At 42.4% G+C, this 19,877-nt stretch overlaps 2 protein-coding genes across 4 annotated transcripts in view; both read left to right on the top strand.

Moving 5' to 3' along the window:
• Positions 1-1,503: 1,503 nt before the first annotated feature.
• On the top strand, positions 1,504-7,467 carry LOC133953713 (suppressor of cytokine signaling 1-like). Of its 2 annotated transcripts, XM_062387774.1 has the most exons (5): positions 1,506-1,603; positions 2,178-2,244; positions 3,513-3,937; positions 4,853-5,040; positions 6,024-7,467. In XM_062387774.1, the coding sequence occupies exons 3-5, from the start codon at positions 3,689-3,691 to the stop codon at positions 6,346-6,348; spliced, it is 762 nt and encodes a 253-aa protein (XP_062243758.1). In that variant the 5' UTR covers positions 1,506-1,603; positions 2,178-2,244; positions 3,513-3,688; the 3' UTR covers positions 6,349-7,467. The 2 variants fall into 2 exon arrangements, with proteins under 2 accessions (XP_062243757.1, XP_062243758.1); XM_062387773.1 differs by lacking the exon at positions 2,178-2,244 and having other exon boundaries at positions 1,504-1,603.
• An 899-nt stretch (positions 7,468-8,366) lies between these two features.
• The window catches only part of LOC133953695 (caskin-1-like), a 31,224-nt gene continuing 19,713 nt past the window's right edge, over positions 8,367-19,877 (top strand). For both annotated transcript variants that reach the window (XM_062387742.1, XM_062387741.1), the window contains exons 1-3: positions 8,367-9,090; positions 15,583-15,634; positions 17,512-17,609. In XM_062387742.1, the coding sequence (XP_062243726.1) occupies positions 8,997-9,090; positions 15,583-15,634; positions 17,512-17,609 (244 nt within the window). In that variant the 5' untranslated portion in view covers positions 8,367-8,996. The remainder of the gene's footprint in view (positions 9,091-15,582; positions 15,635-17,511; positions 17,610-19,877) is intronic.

Raw genomic sequence — 19,877 nt, 5'->3', positions numbered from 1 at the left:
ACATGTGCACAACTTCAGAAACGTGTGCAATCAGTCACTCCTCTGACTGGGTGTGTCAAACCAGAGGAGTTTATTCATGAAAAAGTATTTCAACTTTATCTTCAATGTTTTGACTTTATTCTGAAAAATGCTAAATGTCTTCCTCTCTCATGTTTGTCCTCGTGCCTAGACCCTCATACTCTTCATTAAGAAAAAGTTTTGAAAGTACAATTTCCTCAAGAATATACAATATAAGAATATAACAACATATACTTGCTGCCTCAAGTATTTCACTTGCTAAAGTTCTTAAAGGGATGTTAGATCTTCAGGGGGGACTTGCACTAGATATTAAAATAAAACGTATAAAATGAATTCCTCAACATAGAACTTTACTTACCCAAAACAGAAATTACATTTTACTTGTATCTGATATAGGGTGGCTTTATTGTTTTGGTACTTCTATACATTTAGTCTCATACAAGAGTGTACTTTCTTCTTTACTACATTTTCCAAAAACCTTGCATTACATGTTCACTTTTGGTAATCGGATCGGGCAGGTAAAGTCAGAAGCGGCCTCGTGCAGCAGCAGCCTCACTGGTGAAGAGATCCGGAGATGGATTTCTGAAGAATTTGCTGCTGAGACTCACAGTGAAAGTGAAAATTGACTAAAGCTCGGGTTACTAATCCTTGAGAAAGCTAGCAGGAGCAGGCTACACCGCACGACCCACACATCCCGACCCGTCCTATTGGGCCTCTCCTCAAAGCTATCCCGCGAAAAACCCATCTGAACATCTGACCATCGTCCCTGCTCCAGCTGAAGAGCACGAGCAGGGTGTGCACAGGCAGACGGGTCGGACAGTGACTCAAGGACATGATCTGGTCATATTTATTTAGTAATTGAGGAGGAAATGTTTTTCCGGAATCAACCTTTAAAATGACAGAGTCTGTATAAGTCTTGTATTAAACACTAAATATTAATAATTATAGCCCAACAGTAAAAACTGTGCACACAGTTATAGATCTTTTATGTCATTCATGTGAATACATCAGCTTTGCATTGGGGAATAGGCCAATCAGCAAGTACTTTTACTTGTAATATACAACAAGATGGTGAATATCCCTTGTAATTTGAATGTAAGTGCTTACTTTTACTCAATTAGAAAAGTCTCTTTTCAAATACTTTTACATGAGTACATGTAAGGCTATTTATTTATACTTAAACCAAAGTAATATGTAAAGTTTTTCTTTTTTTACCGCAACCCAAACTCGACTCTCACCCACCCCAGGTGTGTTTTGAAGTTGACACTGGTCCTCACAGAGATAGATTAACACGACTGAATCACACACACTGCTTGCACATCACGTGATTTCAGAGAATCTGCGGAAGTGAAAGCAAAACTGCTGCATGCGCGTGTACGTCTATGCGGTTTTGCGTGTACGCGCCTTTGTCGCTTTACGCTGCAGGCGCGGACCAATCGGATTCTCCCTCTCCACCTCTCTCAGCTTTTCATGTAAAGAGAAAGTAAAAAAATGTTCTAGTCCAAATGAACCGTGACTGGGTGCAGGAGAGAAGCCGATGCTCCTGAATGACCCTGAACCAGGCTCCGAGTCCCAGGCATCACAGGTTAGTCCACTTTGTTCTGGGTTCATTCATTAACGCGTAAAAGTGTCTGTGCCACTTTAACGCACCGGTGTCAAAATGTGTCTCTTTCATCGATCTTCGAAAGGAACAAATGTCTTCACTCTAGGAACACGCAAACATTTCTCCTGAACTTAACTCCACTAAAACAAACACAAACATATTTGAATTAATACAAATTAACACATCTTATTCTCATCGCACAGTTTTAAAAACAACCTGTTTCTGAGCAGAGGGAGTTAGAAATGTTTTTTAAAGAAAAGTAAAATGCACAGAAGTGGAAATTATGACAAATACTGATACATTAACTCATGTCCCTGTATCAGTGGACTTTTCTATTAAATAATAGCTCTAATCAAAATATCATATGTGAATTTTTTTTACAAAAGAATAATTATAATGAAAATATATATTCCTCTTTTCTCTGATCTTATTTACAGCTGTGCAGGTCGTCAATATTGGAGAAACTCGTGCATTTCTCAAATTGTTTTTTCTCAGCTTCAGTACATTGGATCTGAATAGAAACACTCTGAGGTTTAAGTGTTTAATCTGATTTCAGCTGCACGGGATTCGTCAGCCTGCTGCTGCTCGACAACTCAACAAAAAGTACCACACTTCAGAAAGAGGTTCATTTCAAATCAAACTTGGTTATCTTGATAAAAGAATGATAACAACAGAAACTCCACTGTCAAGGTTTTGACAGCTGCACTGAGTCGAGGAAGAGAATTTACACAACAAAGTGTAAAGTGACAACAGTTAAACTCAGTCTCCTGTGGTTTGAGTTCAGACGGGGGAAAGTTACATGAAAAAATACTACTACTACTACTACTTTTTTTTTTACAGGAGCTGATATTTACATGCTCTCTTCATCATTTAAAAGAGGAGATAAAAGAAATAGTTAACTAAACCAGCAGTAAGAATCCAGAACAGTAGTGGAGGAAAGCTGCCTCTCTTTTTGTAACCGTCAAATCACTAGTAAAATCCCTGTGAGTCTGAGTAGTAAATAATATGTCCACTCGAAAAAACTTAATTTACAAAGTACTTCTCTTCCAATAATTTACTATAAAAGTAACATTCAAACAGATACGAAAACAAAAAACATTCTTATATATTTATACTTAAACTAGAAATATTAATAAATGATGCATATTATAATAACCTTTCAGTTTTTGCGTTCAAAAATTATATCTATAATATAGATATTTTTTTGGGGTCCTGCGAGGAGAATGAGAAAGTGAAAGTGCTTTTTTTTTTATTATCATCGTAATCTTACACCGCATTGCTGTGGGTAATGTCAGCCACATGACCCTCTCTGCCTCAGGCGCACAAACACACACAAAGACACAAACACACAGGCTGGAGCCAAAGCAATTATAAGTTAAGTGTCTTTTAACAATTCAGCTGTAGTTGTAAAAAATGGCAGCATGAACACAGTTCACCTATTCATGAACCGAAAGAAAGTTATCAGTCAAATCTTTACACAGCTTTATAGGAAGTTCAAGCTCAAAGATAAGTCAAGTAACTGATAAGACAAGTTAAAAAAAACAACATCTGCAACTATTTTGATAATTTGCTAATCGTGTGTTATTTTTCCAGTAAAATGCAGAAAGTACGATTAGCATATTTTCATAGTTTTCCCATTTTTTAGAGACTAAATTACTAATCAATGTAGAAAATGATTGAGATGTTGGCAATAATCACTTCAGTCATTTCAACGGGTGTTTGAAATGTTTATTGCAGCAGCAGAACATTGAAATGTCTGTTTTTACTGAAAGATCTCCTGGTCAGTGCCAAAGTACAGACGGTTGAACATGAAGTGTTTAACATAGGAAGCAGATACTCCCCTCAGTGTTTAACAAGCAGCCTGATGTCTTGTTTTCTTTCCTGTGAACAGATGAAGCTTCTTCAGCCTCTGCTTCCCTCCGGCACTTTGTGCTAAAGCGGAAAAATCCTGATTCACGATCTCAAGCTGTCGTTTAAACAACATGGAGTCGCACAGCGGACTGAGCGGCAAATGACCAGCCAGGACGGTGTCAGCGATGGAGGCCCTGCTGCCAAAAAGTGGAGGATATGGTGCAACCGATGGTCAAGAGAAGGATTCTCCTGTATAGGATGGTCCGAGCAAAACCGGATAAACCAGGTGAACAGAGCCAAAAAGATAAGTGTGCATCGGAGACACAGAGTCAGCAGCCCGAGGAGCCTGTCGGCCCCGAACAGAACCCAGAGCTTGTGGGACCAGGCCGCCAAGAGTTGAAGGAGAGGCAGCTTGAGTCACTGCACTGGAACAACGGAGAGGAGGACCCTGAACCCTGGCTCCAGGTCAGTAAGCGTGGGCAGATGTCTGGAGCGAGTTCAGTCAGAAATGAAACACCTGGATTTCATTTCATGAACTTTATATCCAGTGAATAACATATTTAGAAGTATAAAAATGAAGATATACTTAAAGTACCAAAAGTACTCACATCTTCCAATAAGACTTAACTACTATATGTACTGCTGTAGCATAATGGTAACTTATTCTATAATTGTTGGTTTATTAGTTTGCGGGATTATGCAAAAACTACTAAACCAATTTCCACCTAAACTTAAATTTGGGTGTAGATGCAGATTAAGGAATGAAGAATAATAAATATTCAAGATTATCAGACCACTTATATATTATATTTCTACTCAAAGAACTAGACAATTGTGTGTAGGATTATTTACTTTACTTGTAAGAATACAACCACAAATGAATCACAAACATATGATATAAATGTGATGGAAAAAACTAAATGTGATACATGTACTTTGCTGAGAAGGATAAAACTCATCACTGCTGATGACACATATCACATCACTGTTTTCATTAAACACACAACTTCCACCAAATGAATTTGATGTGACGATCTCTGTGTCACTGTCTGGAAACTAAGCCTTCAAAAATGTTGAATGTCTGAGTTCATCGTTGGAGTCTGAAGGTTCACATCGGAACCTTCTAGTCTGATTAATAGCATCTTTTAACATCAATTTGATAACCTGTAAGTTTCAATATATTATAGGAATCTTTACAAACTAAACGCTAGAATCCTTTTTTGTAAAAATCCTTTTTGTGGTACTCTTTTGCATCCCTGAGTAGCGTCAGCAGGTACAGCCGCCTGTGTGGAGCCTGAGAGGTTGTCGAGTGCCTGCACTGTGCGGTGTGTACATGTTGATTATCATTATCATGACTCATTACTTCATTTTCTCCTGTAGCTAGTCAGCGGAGGCGAGGCCGACTGCGTGCCCACACACCTGCGTCCGTTCTGCAGCCATGCAGAGTACGTACTGGTGAAAGGCACGTACCAGCAGCTCAGACACAGTGGTTACTACTGGGGCGCGATGACCATGGAGGAGGCGCACACAATACTGACACACTCGTTACTGGGCACTTTCCTTATCAGGTAACCCACCACTCACACTCCGATAGAGGAACTTATACAATTGATTTATCTTTTGGACTGCTCGTGTGTTGCCAAGATAATCTGTGCAACAGACGCTGCCCAACTCAAATAGACTTGTTTGGTTAAATAATGTTTAAATTAATCGAAAATAAATAGAATGATGTATAAAGTTTGAAAGAAAAGTGAAATAGCCCTCAATTTACAATATCAAATATTTATAACTTAGAGAGGACAGACCAAGTCCAGTCTTATCTCCAAAAAAACTAACTTTTGCCCTAATTCCAAACAAATGGACTGTCAACAAGAGGGAGGGAGAGAGGGAGGGAGGGAGAGAGGGAGGGAGGGAGGGAGGGAGAGAGAGAGAGAAAACTCTATAAGCCATAAACAGCTGTTACTTTGATGCACCTCCCCCTCTGACCAGTGAAAGAGAGAGAGAGAGAGATACAATTAAAACGTATCAGTATTATGTTGAGTTACTGCTTCATAACAGAAAGTCACAGACTTGATTTAAGAGGCCAACATTATGATTTATTATATTAATATATTGTGTTGATGGTAAATATTATATAATTAATACACTATAATATAATACCAAGAGATGGTCCCACACTGATATCAGCTTCAGAAATCCCTCTGATACTGTTGAAAATACAAGGTCAGGCATCAGCAGTGACACAAATCAATACCACGTCTGCAAAGTTTATTAGTTATAGTTCCGCTAGAGCAACAATTTTCTTTTCTTGGAATCACTTCTTATCTTATTATCTTATCTTATTTCCAAAATGTCAGCAGTTTCATAATGTGTCACACGGGAAAGTCCCACGAGTGAATCTTCACTTTAACTTGCACTTAATCAGCTATTTTAAGTACTTGTTGTGTACTCCTAGGTTTATTTATTTAATTTGTGATAAGCAGCATTGCACAACTAGAATAAAGTACAGTGGATGTGCACAGGGTGACCGTGTGGTGGCGTCTTCTTTCAGGGACAGCGGCCAGCCGGACGTCTTCTTCACCCTGAGTTACCAGAGCGAGGACGGCCCGACGAGCGTCCGCGTCCAGCTGAACGACCTCCTCTTCAGTCTGCAAGGCAGCCACAAGAAGTACCCGTCCCTGTTCGCCCTGCTCACCTACTACACCAGCTCCTCCTGCAAGCTGACGGTGCCCTACCGGCGGCAGCGTCCGGAGAGCCTGAGGCAGTCGTGCCGGAGGGCGTTCGTTCGTACGTACGGAGCGGAGAACATAGGCAGCTTACCCGGAGTGAGCCGTCAAGTTAGAGACTATATCTACGCCTACCCGCACTGTACATAGACGCACGTGTGCACCCAGGGCCCGTTGCTGCATCGCGGTTGCTGTGTGTGTTTTGTATGTTAAGAAAATAAACATTGTGTATTTGTGTTTAGGCACGGCAATGGGGGCGCAGTGGTTTACAACAGTTTGGCGGATAGTATTTTCTCTGTGTGCACACATGCGAGTTAAGTTCATTGGTGGTTCTCAAAGGTAGGTGACAGGGATCTAGTGGCGGGAAATTTAATATAAAACAATCCAGTTTGATGTTTTCACGAGTGCGTTTCATATAAATTGTACGAATTGTTGATATCTATACTCTAGAATTGGCTCTTTATATTTAACGTGGCCGCCATGCTTTTATTTACAGTTTGGACGGACTGAGTTTTTATGGTCAACTGAAGGCTACCTGGAAGGGGGGGGGGGACTAGATGTCCCTAAATACTACACACTGAACCTTTAACTGACTTGTATCTATATTAATGCCGTCGACATTTTAAAGGTGAATTTGCCTCAGCCCCCACGACCCTCAAAGATGTACATGATGTATATATTTGTGTTATTTAACCTTTCTTTGTTATTATAAATATCAGAAAGGCAGTTTGTTGCATCTGCAACTTGTTCAAGGGTTCTTTGCACACCTTATCAAAAGGACACAAGAGTTTAAAGATCATTCTGTCAGAAATAACTTTTTCATCTTGTACGTTTTTGGGGCCTCCATGACACATTCAGAGCAAGGTAAATAGTCGAAATACACATCAAATAGTGTTTCTTTCTGAGAGGGTTTGTTTCATTTAAGGTAGTGTTCATGTTTGTGATCGTTCTAGCTTTAGCAAGTTATTTGATGTTATAATAACAGGGTGAAATAACAGAGACTGGCTCCCGATTGGTCGAGCTTGTGTGTCTTGATGCCGTGACTCCGAGCCACGATCACGATCTGGCTGCAAAGGACATAAAAAGAAAAAGATGGCAACTCCCATGTCCGAGATATGTTTGCTTCACTTTTGTACAACTGAAGGAGAAACCACTTGACCCAAATATCTGTTATTGTGATAATGATGAGTAAAACTTGACTTGAATTCCTAACGTGTATAAATCAGCTCATTTGCTTATACTGTTTTGAAATATATCATCGGTACATCACTGTTGTTTCGACTGTTTCAGTGGATTCAGGGCACATCCTCCAATTCATTTATATAAACTCCAACCAAACTCAGTAAGGGGACTACATGTGGGCTCACCATTCATTTGGGCCCTGGGTTCATCCAGCTTGCAAAGTTTAAACTTGCACATTAACACTTCGAAATTGGTCATCTGTCAGTTGTTCTACTTCCTGTTCTAAATCTGAGTGGTAGTGGCCCCTTTAGCTTAAATTAGCCCAGCACCAGGGACACACACACGCCCACACACACGTACACACACACAGTGCCTGTCCTCAAATTATCTCTGTCTTATTAACCTTAAAGATGTTGAAGTAAACGTATCAACACGTAGACACACAGTCAGTTTAAAGTGAGAGAGTTAGAGCTATGTGGAAAGATATAGATTCAAAATAACAATTTAATATTCTTACATATAGAAACATAAATATGAAAAAAAACAGATTTCGAAAGAGATTCAAATAAATCAACACAAGCAGGAGAATAAATTATGTATTTAATATTATCTTCCGGTTTAGTGCACATATGAATAGATATAGATTAATAGAAGTGAGTTAAACCATTATAAGACAGGATTCGAATATTGAACCTCAAACTTGTTCGAATAGCAGACGAGTCAGAATGAAGCAGAGACGAGGATCAAAAAGACCAATGAATAATTGAATAAAATACAAATACAGAATATGTACTTGTATACACCTTATACGCAAATATTTGAATACTCTGCAGTCCCATGTGTCCTCCACTGTCCCGTGCTGTGAGTACAACCCCCCCCCCTTCACGCGACATGATTATGACCATGTCAAACGACCTCTCCGGCACGCGCGCACGACACGCGCACCGAGATAAGAACAGCTGGAGAGCGCGAGCAGCTCGTGTTTATGTGATGTCATCTTGTGTGACAGTGAGCGTGCGTGTGTGACCGTGCACGTAAAAGTGTATGTGTGTGTGTGCGTGTTTTAGCGTGAACGTTCAAGCTTCTGTGTGTGTGTGTGTGTGACTGTGTGTGTGACTGTCTGTTTGTGTGTGCGTACACGCGCTCTGGAGCTGGCGCGAGCTGGTCCGCGGCGGCAGACTGAGCGCTCGTGAGATTTCAGATTTGACCCAACATGTAGGAGGGCGCTCGAGCTCCATCCCTCTCTCTCCTCTTCTCGTGCACGGAGCGGAACGGAACGCACGTAGACCCGGTGAAACCGTCACGCGGATCGGATCCGTGGAATCTGTTCCACAGCATCATCCCGGTAGGGCGCGAGGAGCGGTCGCTGGTCGGTGTGGCACCGGGCGGAGGGACACAGAGGCGGGACGCTGTGCGCTGGACCTCCTGGCCGAATCGGAGCATCCCCCCTCGGTCCCCCCGGGCAGCAGCATCCCGTCCCTCCGCGCCTCAGCTCCAGCGGGAGGCCCGGCCCCGGAGAGGCGGCAGGATGTAGCAGCGGATTAACGGAGGAGAGAGGGTCGCTCAGAGGAAGAGAGCGGGACCAGGGAGCGGGACTGCGGCGGGACGGAGGGGACATGGGGAAGGACCAGGAGCTGCTCCAGGCCGTGAAGACCGAGGACTTGCTGACAGCTCAGCGGCTCCTACAGAGACCACGGCCGGGGAAAGCCAGTCAGTATCTGTCCATCCTCGTGACACACACACACACACACACACACACACACACACACAAACACACACACACACACTCATGATGTGCAGGAGTGCAGGGAGGCACACAAGCACGCACGCACACGCGCACACACACACGTTACCAGGTCAGGACAGTGCATCCTAAATCTGATGTGATGCCATTCAGCCTAAATGGTGCACTGCATGTGTCTCTCTCTCCTCCTCTCTCTCTCTCTCTGAACTATATCTACACGTCTCTACGTGCTGACGCCTTTTCATCAACATCTGTACGGTTAATAAGACAAGAAAGTGCGTGTGTGCGCGTGTTTGTTTGTGTGCTATGACGTTGAGAGTGTGATAGTGATGACGTTGCACGTGTGTGAGAGCAGTCAGCAAAATGTAATTGGAAATTAGGAATGCTTGTCACCCCATTTCCCACAATTCACCGCAGTTGTGTTGAGCCCAAGTGTGCGGGGATGCACACAAATATGGGCGAGCACGCCAGGGAGGATGTGTGTATTAGTGAGTGTGTATTAGAGTTGTGTGTGGGGGGGGGGAGAGAGAGAGAGAGAGAGAGAGAGAGAGAGAGAGAGAGAGAGAGAGAGAGAGAGAGAGAGGGGTGGAAGGTCCTACACTGCTCTCGGGACAGGGGGATTATTGGTGTGTGAAGAAGCCAGATGTTGGTGGTAATAATGTGATGACTGTCTGCCGGTGCACACGCGTGCACATGCGTGGCGGCGCTCGAGCTTGTGCACGTGCACGTGTGTTTGACGTGGAGTCAGCTGGGACTTGAGGTGATAATTAGATTTCAATTACAGCCTAGAAACCGCTCTCCTCCTCCTCCATTTCACCACTAGGCCTCCTCCCTTCTCATCCTCTGTCTCTGCCTCCTCATCTCTTAATCTTGTCCTCTCTCCCTTTTTTTCTGTTTACACTCCTCTCCTCCTCTTTGATCAAATCCCCTTTCTTTTCCTACAGTTTCCTCTCCTTACTTCCTATATGTCCTCCTCCCTTATACGATTCACACTCTCCTCTCTCCTCATCTCCTTACCTCGTTTGCACCTCCCTTCTCCCCTCTCACCTCTGCAGCTCTCCTCCTCCTCTTCCTCTCTCAAGCTATAAAGTCTCTCCATCCTCTCCTCTCGTGTTTGTCTCTGAACATTCCAGCAGTGCCATGGAAAAGAAAAATGCTTCTCCTCAGATGCCAGAACAGATCAGCTCTGAGCGCTCAGTCCACTGCACTCTGACAAAAGAGAAAAGGGAGGAGGTGGGTGGAGGGCCAGGGTGAGGATGAGGGAGACGAGGGTGAGGAACGAGAGAGAGGAACAAGAGAGAGAGGAGCGCAGGACAGGAGGGGGGGGGGACACACACTGAGATATGGGTGTGGGAAGATAAAGAGACACGAAGTGATGGGGAGAGGTTAAAGGGTGAGTTAGAGAAAGTGTGTGTGTGTGTGTGTGTGTGTGTCGTGTGTGTGTGTGTGTGAGTGTCGTGTGTGTGTGCGTGCGTGCGTGTGAGTGTGTGTGTGTTATGTTTCTGTGTGTGTGTATCCAGGTACGTGTTGGAATAATTAAGCAGGAAGCCAGGTTTCTCTGCTGGATAAACGCTGTCTACACACACTAACACATACACACACACAAACACAGAGACACACACACAAGTCGCAGGAGAGCATGCACAGAAATACACTTGACACATGAGGTGTTAGTCATGTGGCGGCTGCCTGGGTTTGTATTCCTAACAGTATTTTAATGGAGCTGGAGCAGCAGTGTAGCAGGTGACAGGGAGGTCTTGTAGTTGTTTAGTTGCTTTGAGCAAAATGTCACAATTCAATGAAAAGCATTAACAGGACTGAGGTGGTTGACAGGCGGACGTAACACACGACCCACAGAGGCTTTATCAATGGTTAAATTGTTAACTGATGCTACACAGATCATGTTAGAGATATAACAAGTCATATGTTATATATTAAAAATCCACAGGTAATAGAACGTTTCATCAACGCATTTTAATAGCGTCATATCTCCTTTAGCTTCCGTGTTGAACAACGCTTGATGAAGGAAAAGCACGGCTGTTTGTATTGGTCACTTGTTGTTGGTCACTTATAATGGTTCACGATTATTCAATGCTGTTTTCTGCGTTTTTAATTACAAGAGTCCATCTGTCCACTTCAAGTCAATCAAGGTGCAACAAATTTCATTAGCTCATAAATGTGCCGGATTGTTTTCATCAAGATGCATGAATTCCCTGGGAAATGTGTGATGATGTAAAAAAAAACACATTATCAATGATAAAGTAAGTGAACAAAAAATTCAATTTTTACGAAATGATTGTAAAAACCTGAGGATTCCTTTAGGGCCATGTTCCGTCCAAACAAACAAACGATCTAATCAACAGGGGCACAATCAAAACATCCTCAGCGGGGGTGATAACTCCTGGGTTGCCAGATTCAACTTGACATTTCACTAACACATAAATTCTTCACCGAAACCATTAAATTTGAACTTACAAAAGTGAGGAAGTCAATGACAAAGGGCACCATGTTCTTCACTCTCAGTCGTGTGTGTAATGGCTCTCTCAAGCTGTCAGCAAATGTTAATCAGCGCCCCATAAATGTGGAAAAATGATTGATAAATGGTCCCGACAACAATCCATCAGATCTGGGAATACGCTGGTAATAAACGGTTTTCCAGAGGGTCAAACAGGAGCTATGGAGGAAAAACACAGGGACATGCTGGAGCAGGATTTCCCCCACAACCTGGCAACCCAACATGTTTTCTCATTTATGACTTATAACTAATCTATGAAGCATTAATAAACAACATATGATTTTATAAATAAAGCCATCGGTTATTAAATATGCCAGTTTGCTATCTAATACCGGTCTGTCACGTGACTCACATCTGTGTAGCTGCTGAACGTTTCCCTGATATCTTCTGGAAGGGCTTTTATGAGAGAAGCCAAATGTAAGAGTCAGTTGCTTCAGACATTTTCCGGAGCTTCTTCTGCCAGTAGTAAAATTTCACACTGAGCCCGTGTGAGAAAACAGCAGGACGATTCACAGCGAGTGAGTGGGCGTGTTGAAGACGCTTCCTACAGTGACGGATTTATAACTGAAAATATATATATACAAATAGATGAAGATGAGATTCGAAAGCTTTTGGTGATGAGGGTCAATGCCAGGGTCGAGGGCGGCTGTGGCAGAGGGGTAGAGTGGTTGTCCTCCAACCCGAAGGTCGGCGGTTCGATCCCCAGTCTGACCCATCTGCATGCCGAAGTGTCCTTGGGCAAGATGCTGAACCCTGAATGGCCCACCATAGAATAACAAAGTGCTTCGAAAAGATGTACTGTATGAATGTGAGTGTGAATGTAAAACTGTACTGTAAAGCGCTTTGAGTGGTCATCAAGACTAGAAAAGCTCTATATAAATACAAAACTAAAACCAAAACCATCAAAAACTCTGTGCTTTCATCAGTGGGATTTATACATCTTCTCCTGCTGCCTCCCAGCCGCCACCCTCGCCTTGATGTTGTGAACATTCAGCCGTTGTTGGTAATATTTCTGACCTGCAGGTAAACTCTGTGGCCAAGTCTCCGGATCTCAGCCGCAGGTGGTGTCTGAAAAACGGATTGAGACACTTCATACAGACGCCATTAGAAACCAGTGCCTGTTTGAAAAAAAGAAAGGGGACATTGCTAAACCATTTGGTAATGGTTTCCTTATCGTAAGCTCTGTTGAAAGAGAAACTCTTTATCTTGGAGAATGTGTTTTAATCGTAATTGCATCTCTTTTATGTTGCAACCAAGTGAAATGGGCACTAAGTGTTTTATACAATGCTTCAGTCCGTCGACACTCAGAGACGAGCAACAGCCGCCTCAGCTCGTAGTCAGGACTGGAACGAGATGGAAAGGTATGAAGGTGTCCATCAGATAAATGACATATCCATTACAGTATGTACACTGGTGAGGGATCATCAGCTGCTGCCTGAGTTCTCCTCTCACCAGCTTCCAGAAGACTTCCATGACGTAGACATCTGTCACACCTCTAGTGAGACTCTCCTTCCCGGTTCCCACTTCGGAGTTAACGTCTGTGTAAAACCTCATGAGGTTCACTGTGAGAAATGAAAAGTCGCAGTCACCATTGACTAAAACATTAACATTAGTGTACCAGCAAATTAATAACTCAATTTTCATTACCACAAACTAATAGAAGTTCAGAAGACCACATTATATTGAGAATGTTCTCGTCTTCACAACACCACAAAGCACTTTACACCACAAATCACATCGCACTTCATTCAGTCTTACTCAAGAACACTTAGGCCTGTGGAACGGGGGAGCCGAGGAATCGCACCTCTGACCTTCTGGTTTGTGTACGACCCGCTCTACCACAGCCACAGCTTTATACCTCTCCTTGACTATCAGCGTACTGTGGCCCTGAGTAACTTCAAGATATCTGTATTCGTCTGAAAACAGGAAAACATATGGTGCATTTTTTTCCAGGCCACACGTTTCCATGAAACTCTAAATGCAGGTTGACAGGCAAAGTCGGAGGTGATGGGAACTGGACCTAAGAACATGTCTGGTAATGAGAATCATTTCGTCTCACCTCCCGTGAGATTTGTGAATCCTCTATTCCACTCGAGGCTGCTTCGTCAGCCAGTAGCTAACAGCCTGTTTTTAATTCTCCCCGATATCAAGTTTGAAAGGTTTCAAATCGAAGGTGAATGAAGCGATTTCGTGTCCAAATAATTTTTTAAAACAGATAAAACACGAGGGAAATTGTTTTCCACTGCTACGTGATTGACAGTCTGTGAGAGTGGCACATTTGGGAGTTTCCATGGCAACATGGGCTCAGTTGCAGTATTATGCCTAAAATTATTTAAAAAAAATACAAACCCCATCACATAAACATTATGGTAATGCTTCAAACAGGTCGTTTCAGAGGGAAAGTCCATGAATCTGAAATTGTAAGCACCACATTGAGGCAGTGATACAATCAGTGCTTAGTATGAATGAAATAAACACAAGTTTTTAATGTGAAAATCTGTTCTGACATGAATCACTGTGACTCGCCCTCCAGAAGAAAGGATGAATCGTCTAAGAGCAGAGTGAGCAGGTTCCTGTCAGCTGCCTCCCTCAGCTCGGATTTCATTAAATATACATATCACGGTTTTGGGTCAGAAGGGGAGCATTATTAAATAATGTCTCACTCCTGCCTTCTCGTAGTAAAAGGAGGATCATCTAAAAGGAAACAGTGGAATAATTGTGGGTGTTGTTTTTTTTTTGGTTATGTGTAGAGGTTTGGTGTCATGTGGCTCGGTGACAGTCTGATGCTGACACACATATCAGTGCTCACAGATTCATCCGCCGGGGGAGGGATGGATGGTTCTTATTTTTTTAATCCAAGACAGATAGGGGGGGGGGACCTACACGTCCACACAGACACGCAAACACGCAGCGGAACCATGTCTGAGTGTAAACAGAAACGAGCCGAACGACCAATCAGCACGCACTCTTTAGCAAATTACAGGGGGAAATTAGAGTGTGAGAGATGGATGAAGGGATGACGTGTAGAGAGATGCTGCAGAGAGAAAGAGGAGCTTTTCCCCAGATTACAGGACAGCTACAGATTACGGCCTCTGGATTATGAGGGTTTGACCATCAAAAAAAAAAAACTGGCGGAAGAGAGACAAACAAGCCGGTTTCTCTGTGTCATTTTCTGACTGCGTGTGTTGTAATGTGTTGTTGTGCACGTTCTCCTGCCTGTTGTCTGGCGTCTTCATCTTTCTGACGCCTCAGTCAAAGATCAAGGTTATCACATGCAAATACATGCACGTTTGCATAATCAAAGACATATACATTTAAATATATATACAAACAAGGTATAAATATACACAATGTATGACAGAGATCAAACGGTTCAATGGATAATTGATTCATTGACAAACAGAAAATGTATCTGAAATTGAACCAATTGTTGAAGTGATTTTAATACAGAATGTCTCATGAATCATAATAATTATAATAATCAGAAATTTGTTGTTTTAATAAGGGAATCAAAAACAGTTAAATCAAAGTCATTCATGTTTTTGCGGTTCATGCAGGTTTGTTTACAGGAGTAAATCTCAATTAAGCATCAAATGATTTTTCAGATTTCTTCTATGCAACTCTAATATTTTCTTTGCAGCTGTTACCTCAAATGTTCTTCTCCTGTTGAGTTTCCCAGGGAGATTTTCTTTGTCTCCTTTAACTTGTCACTTCGTCTTGACCTTTTTCATTGTTGTGGTGAAGAAACGGTTTGAAGGCAGCGGGTGGCTCAGGAGCGCTCACAGGTGTAAAAGCATAGCTGTCAACCCCCCCTGCAGGAAGTGAAAGTACAAGGACAGAATACATTAATCACTGAATTCTGATGAGGTTTAAATTTGGATTGTAAGCAGTTTACTGAGTCCCCCTTAATCCTCTCACTCTCTGTTTCCTCTCTTTGTTTCAGAGCTCCTTGGAGCAGCAAAGAGGGTGAATGTCAACATCCAGGATGCAGATGGGTGAGGGAGCAGCACATGCTTCATGTTCTCCTGCCATCAATCCACATCTTTTTACTCAGTTCATTTTGTGGCTTATTTTTTTCCACTTCATCCTCTTTCAAATCAGTCTGTCTGACAGATTTATTATTTTTACTATTTAGATTACACATGTTTGCATTGTTATTGCGGTGAGACTGAACACGAGGTCCGTTTTAGATTGTATTATTCATTATGAGGATCTAAGGGCTGCATTATTTAGTAAAATGCATTTCTGATAAATTCTACTAAATAAGTGATTACAAACCTTTTATGAGGTCATTTCTTTTAGCAGCACAATGTCATTTGCAAAGTAATTTAAGTTATATGCATGTTTAACTAGTTTTGGGCAATGAAACATTATCAATCATCATCATAGTATAGTTTTCATCAATAGCAATATAGCAAAGGTTCAAAATACATCAATATATATATATATATATAATAAATTGATCCACTTCAGATCTATACAAATATTTAGCCGATTACGAAGTGTTGCCATGTTTATAAAGTTAAAACCAAAACTTCCACTAAGGAGCAAAAATTGGTCTTTTAACTATAATGGGACATTTATCTTATGAACCAATAAGAACATTATTATTGTGATATCATATTTGGCTACATCACTCGACCTTGGACGTCTTGGCCCATGTGGTCCAGGCATTTGTGTGTTTGTGACACACTGATTAACATAGCAGCTGGATCCTTAAGCTAATATTGCATTAGACTTGCTCCAATTTACTCACAATATCATTATGTGGGACACGATGCTAAAGGCAGTGGTTCCCAAACTGTATGATGTAGGAAAAGAATCACTGATAAATATATTTTTATACTCAGCCTCTAAAGAAATCCTTTAAATAAAACTGGACACTGAAAGAAGTGGGTTGGTCTGTGTGATCAGGGGACAGATCACATCCACTGTCGTCCACCTGAGGTGAGATAAGGTCACGAGTAGACGCCAACTCATTTCAAAGGATTACGAGTACGAGTCGGTTTGGGATCCACCGGTGTAGAAAACCCCCGTCCCTCCAACAGAGATGTTAGATTTAATCCACGAGACAGGAAACGTCCTCAAAACTCACCGACCTCCAATTAATCCAGGAGATTTCTTTTCCCTGCAGCCGAGCCACGTTTTTGATCGTCAGTCTGACAGGGCAGGGCTGGAAGAAATCTCTGTTTACGTTCAATAAACCAAATCAACCATATCACAATACACATTATCCGCTGCTTAACTGGGTCTTTGTAACATGAAGCCAGCTGAGGAGCTCAGATCCACGGACTTACTACCTCAGAGCAAAGCCAACATTTCTCAGCTTTTAATTTGCTCAGAACTGTTTCCTGCATTAACTCGGAATGGACTACTATGGATTCTGGCTATTTTTAGACTCCACCATTGGTTGAGCCCTTTTCTGTGTGCACATGCTTGGTTTGCGATGATGCTGCGTTCGGCTCCATCAGATTACAAAGATCATTTTATAATGTTGATTGGAATCAGATAATTGGACCCAACTCTTTGTGTAATGACTGTTGATTCGTTGATTTGACTCCGGGGCCTGGCCCTCAATATTCACAAGGGATCCATTAGACACACACACACTCACACTCACACTCACACTCACACTCACACTCATACTCACACTCACACACACACACAGGCGCGCTGTGAGTACGCTCAGCTCGGGGGTAGAGAGATTGCTTATTAATGGAAGTAGGTCATTTGCCCCCTCCCGTCGCTCAAACAGAGCGGAGGGGCGGAGCTGCTCTATACGCTGAAGATTATTTCAGCAAAGTTATCCACTGGTTTTACACCACATTTATGAATATGAGTATTTTTATGCATAATCTGTGTCTGTGTGAAGGTTGTCACCGATTCACCATGCTGCTCTGAGCGGCAACAAGGAGCTGATCTCCCTGCTGCTGGAGGCCCAGGCTGCAGTGGATATTAAAGACAATAAAGGTAAAGACACACATTTGTCATTTTCCTCACAATTCATACAAACAGGCATAGACGCACAAGACAGGCTGGAACACAGAGCAATCATAAAAAAACAGCAAAACAAATACATCTGGTTTTCCCCTGCGTGACCAATAATACCCTCTTATGTAACAAAAGGTGAGCTTGTTCGGAAATGCAATGAAAAAAAATCTGGGTAGTGTGCAGTGTTTATGAGAGGTGACAGATTTGTGTGCACAGCAAACAATAGACAATTGAAGGGGCTGCAGGAAGGAGAGCCAGGTGGAAGTGGAGTAGGCCTGATTTCCCCTTTTCTCACAGGAAAATAAACCCAGTTCCACACTGGCAGAATCCATAGTAGCAAATCTCAGGGCAGATGGGAGTAGTAATCCCACCAGGATGCGGTGCTGCATGGCTCTAGTCTCCCAGTCAGTCGTGCCCAGTATGTCTCTAAATATAGGCTCACACCTGGCAGGCATCCTGAGCAGCGGGTCCTGTCGTGATGTGGGAACCTCCAATCGTTTCAGAAGCTGACTGAAGGTCGTGGTTTAGCACTGGAAGAACTTCACTGCTGCTGGAATCAACATATCTATATTAGCAAAGGATCAAATGACACATAGATATTTTATTTTTAATTAATTTTTTAAGTCTCCATTGGGATGAGAACACAAAACCACTACAAACAAGCATGTTTGGTAGGTGGCGATAAAATGGCCAACATTGTTTGTGGTGCACAAAGCAACAATGGGCATGCACAAAGCACGATGTGACATGTGTTTCTGAAATATTCAGTTTTACAAACATACATTTTTAAAATCTGCATTGTAAAAATTGTAGACTTAGGTCAACATATCCTCATTTGTGTTGAAAGGACCTCAGATTAAAGCTAAAAGAAACATAAGACACATGAAAAGAGAAATAAACTGGATTTTAACCTTCTGTGTGACAAAGTGGATAAGAACACAACATTTGGGCTTTTTTTCAGGGGCCATACAATCCCTATACTATACTATTTACTATACTATACTTTACTATAATTAGAAAATCAAACCAGACAAGTATAGTTAAGTTAGTTCATGTTTGCAAGTTCAATCTTTCATTAATCTCTTTTTCTTTTGAATTCACCTTTGCACCATTTGTTGGAGGAGGAAACTGCCCAACACTTCCTGTATCAGCAGTGGTGTCCCTCTGTAGGAATTTGGTGTATAGAGTTTCAGTCAAGCTGAAAAATGTAAACTTGGGGACATGTGACAGCAGCAAGGTATTTTTCGCCTTCCTGTTTCCAGAGGAGGAGGGGCTAGCGAGGATGGTATGGTCTGGGTCCTGCTGATGGAAGGGAGCTATATAATGACACCTGCACCTGACACCTTGACAGTCTACCCCCTTCAAACACAATGCTGGGAAGGAGTCGGTTGAATATTTAGAAGCTCTACAGTCAAATCATTCCCTGGGAGCTGGTAGAGACCAAAACAGAAAAAAAGCGTGTGAATATTGGTCTTTCGTTAATCAGGTTGACAGAAACACAACCCTTAACGCGAATGCCTGCTCGTATCAGCCGGATGTGTGAACTGGTAAATGTTACACATATCAACTGAAAGGTTATAAGCCTCATTATTGTGTTTAAAAGAAACTTGATACATGCACGTCCTGCAGGCCTGGACCTCTACATTCCCCAAAAAATCATAAACAGGAAACTCTGCAAAGGCTCATTATGTATACTGGGAACACAGTTAAGGGAATTTCCAAAACCAGACGAATCATTTGATCTGCGAATATCAAGCTTCTATGGGAAATGCATTAGTTATCAGAGCCAAACTATCTAATAGGACCAGATCATGATCCCATTGCTCTTCGTTAATGTCCACGGCCAGTGTTGCCTGCCAAATAAAACACTGATCCTGATATTCCCACGGCATATGACTCACAATATCTCAACAACTGAAACTTCAGAACTCCAGGATGCCATGTCTGAGCCAATCACCAAAACACTTTCTGGAAGCTCTTTTCATTTGCCCTCACATCCCCCTCATACACCCAGACTTGAGCTTCTGCGGCCCCTGCAGCAGCTGCGCCTCTCTCTTTTGCCAGTACCTCTTTTATGAGTCAGGACTTTCTCATGCCAACCGGGCCTGGGGGTGGGGGGGGGGGGCTTCTTTAGTCAGCTCGACAATGCAGCTCATCGCTGGTTTCAGAACCGGGGGCCTTGGGTCGCCGCCACAAGAAGCACGCTCCCTCTTCATTGCTGCCACTGCGACAAAGTGTTTAACGTTT

Source organism: Platichthys flesus, chromosome 5 (genome assembly GCF_949316205.1).
Source record: "Platichthys flesus chromosome 5, fPlaFle2.1, whole genome shotgun sequence".
Taxonomy (NCBI): Eukaryota; Metazoa; Chordata; class Actinopteri; order Pleuronectiformes; family Pleuronectidae; genus Platichthys; species Platichthys flesus.
This window is presented reverse-complemented; position numbering and strand designations above follow the sequence as displayed.

Coding starts and splice junctions, on each gene's coding strand:
- LOC133953713 (XM_062387773.1), top strand. CDS start 3,689: ATGGTGCAACCGATGGTCAAGAGAAGGATTCTCCTGTATAGGATGGTC. Junction 3,938..4,852: donor ACCCTGAACCCTGGCTCCAG/GTCAGTAAGCGT, acceptor TTTCTCCTGTAG/CTAGTCAGCGGAGGCGAGGC. Junction 5,041..6,023: donor CTGGGCACTTTCCTTATCAG/GTAACCCACCAC, acceptor GTCTTCTTTCAG/GGACAGCGGCCAGCCGGACG.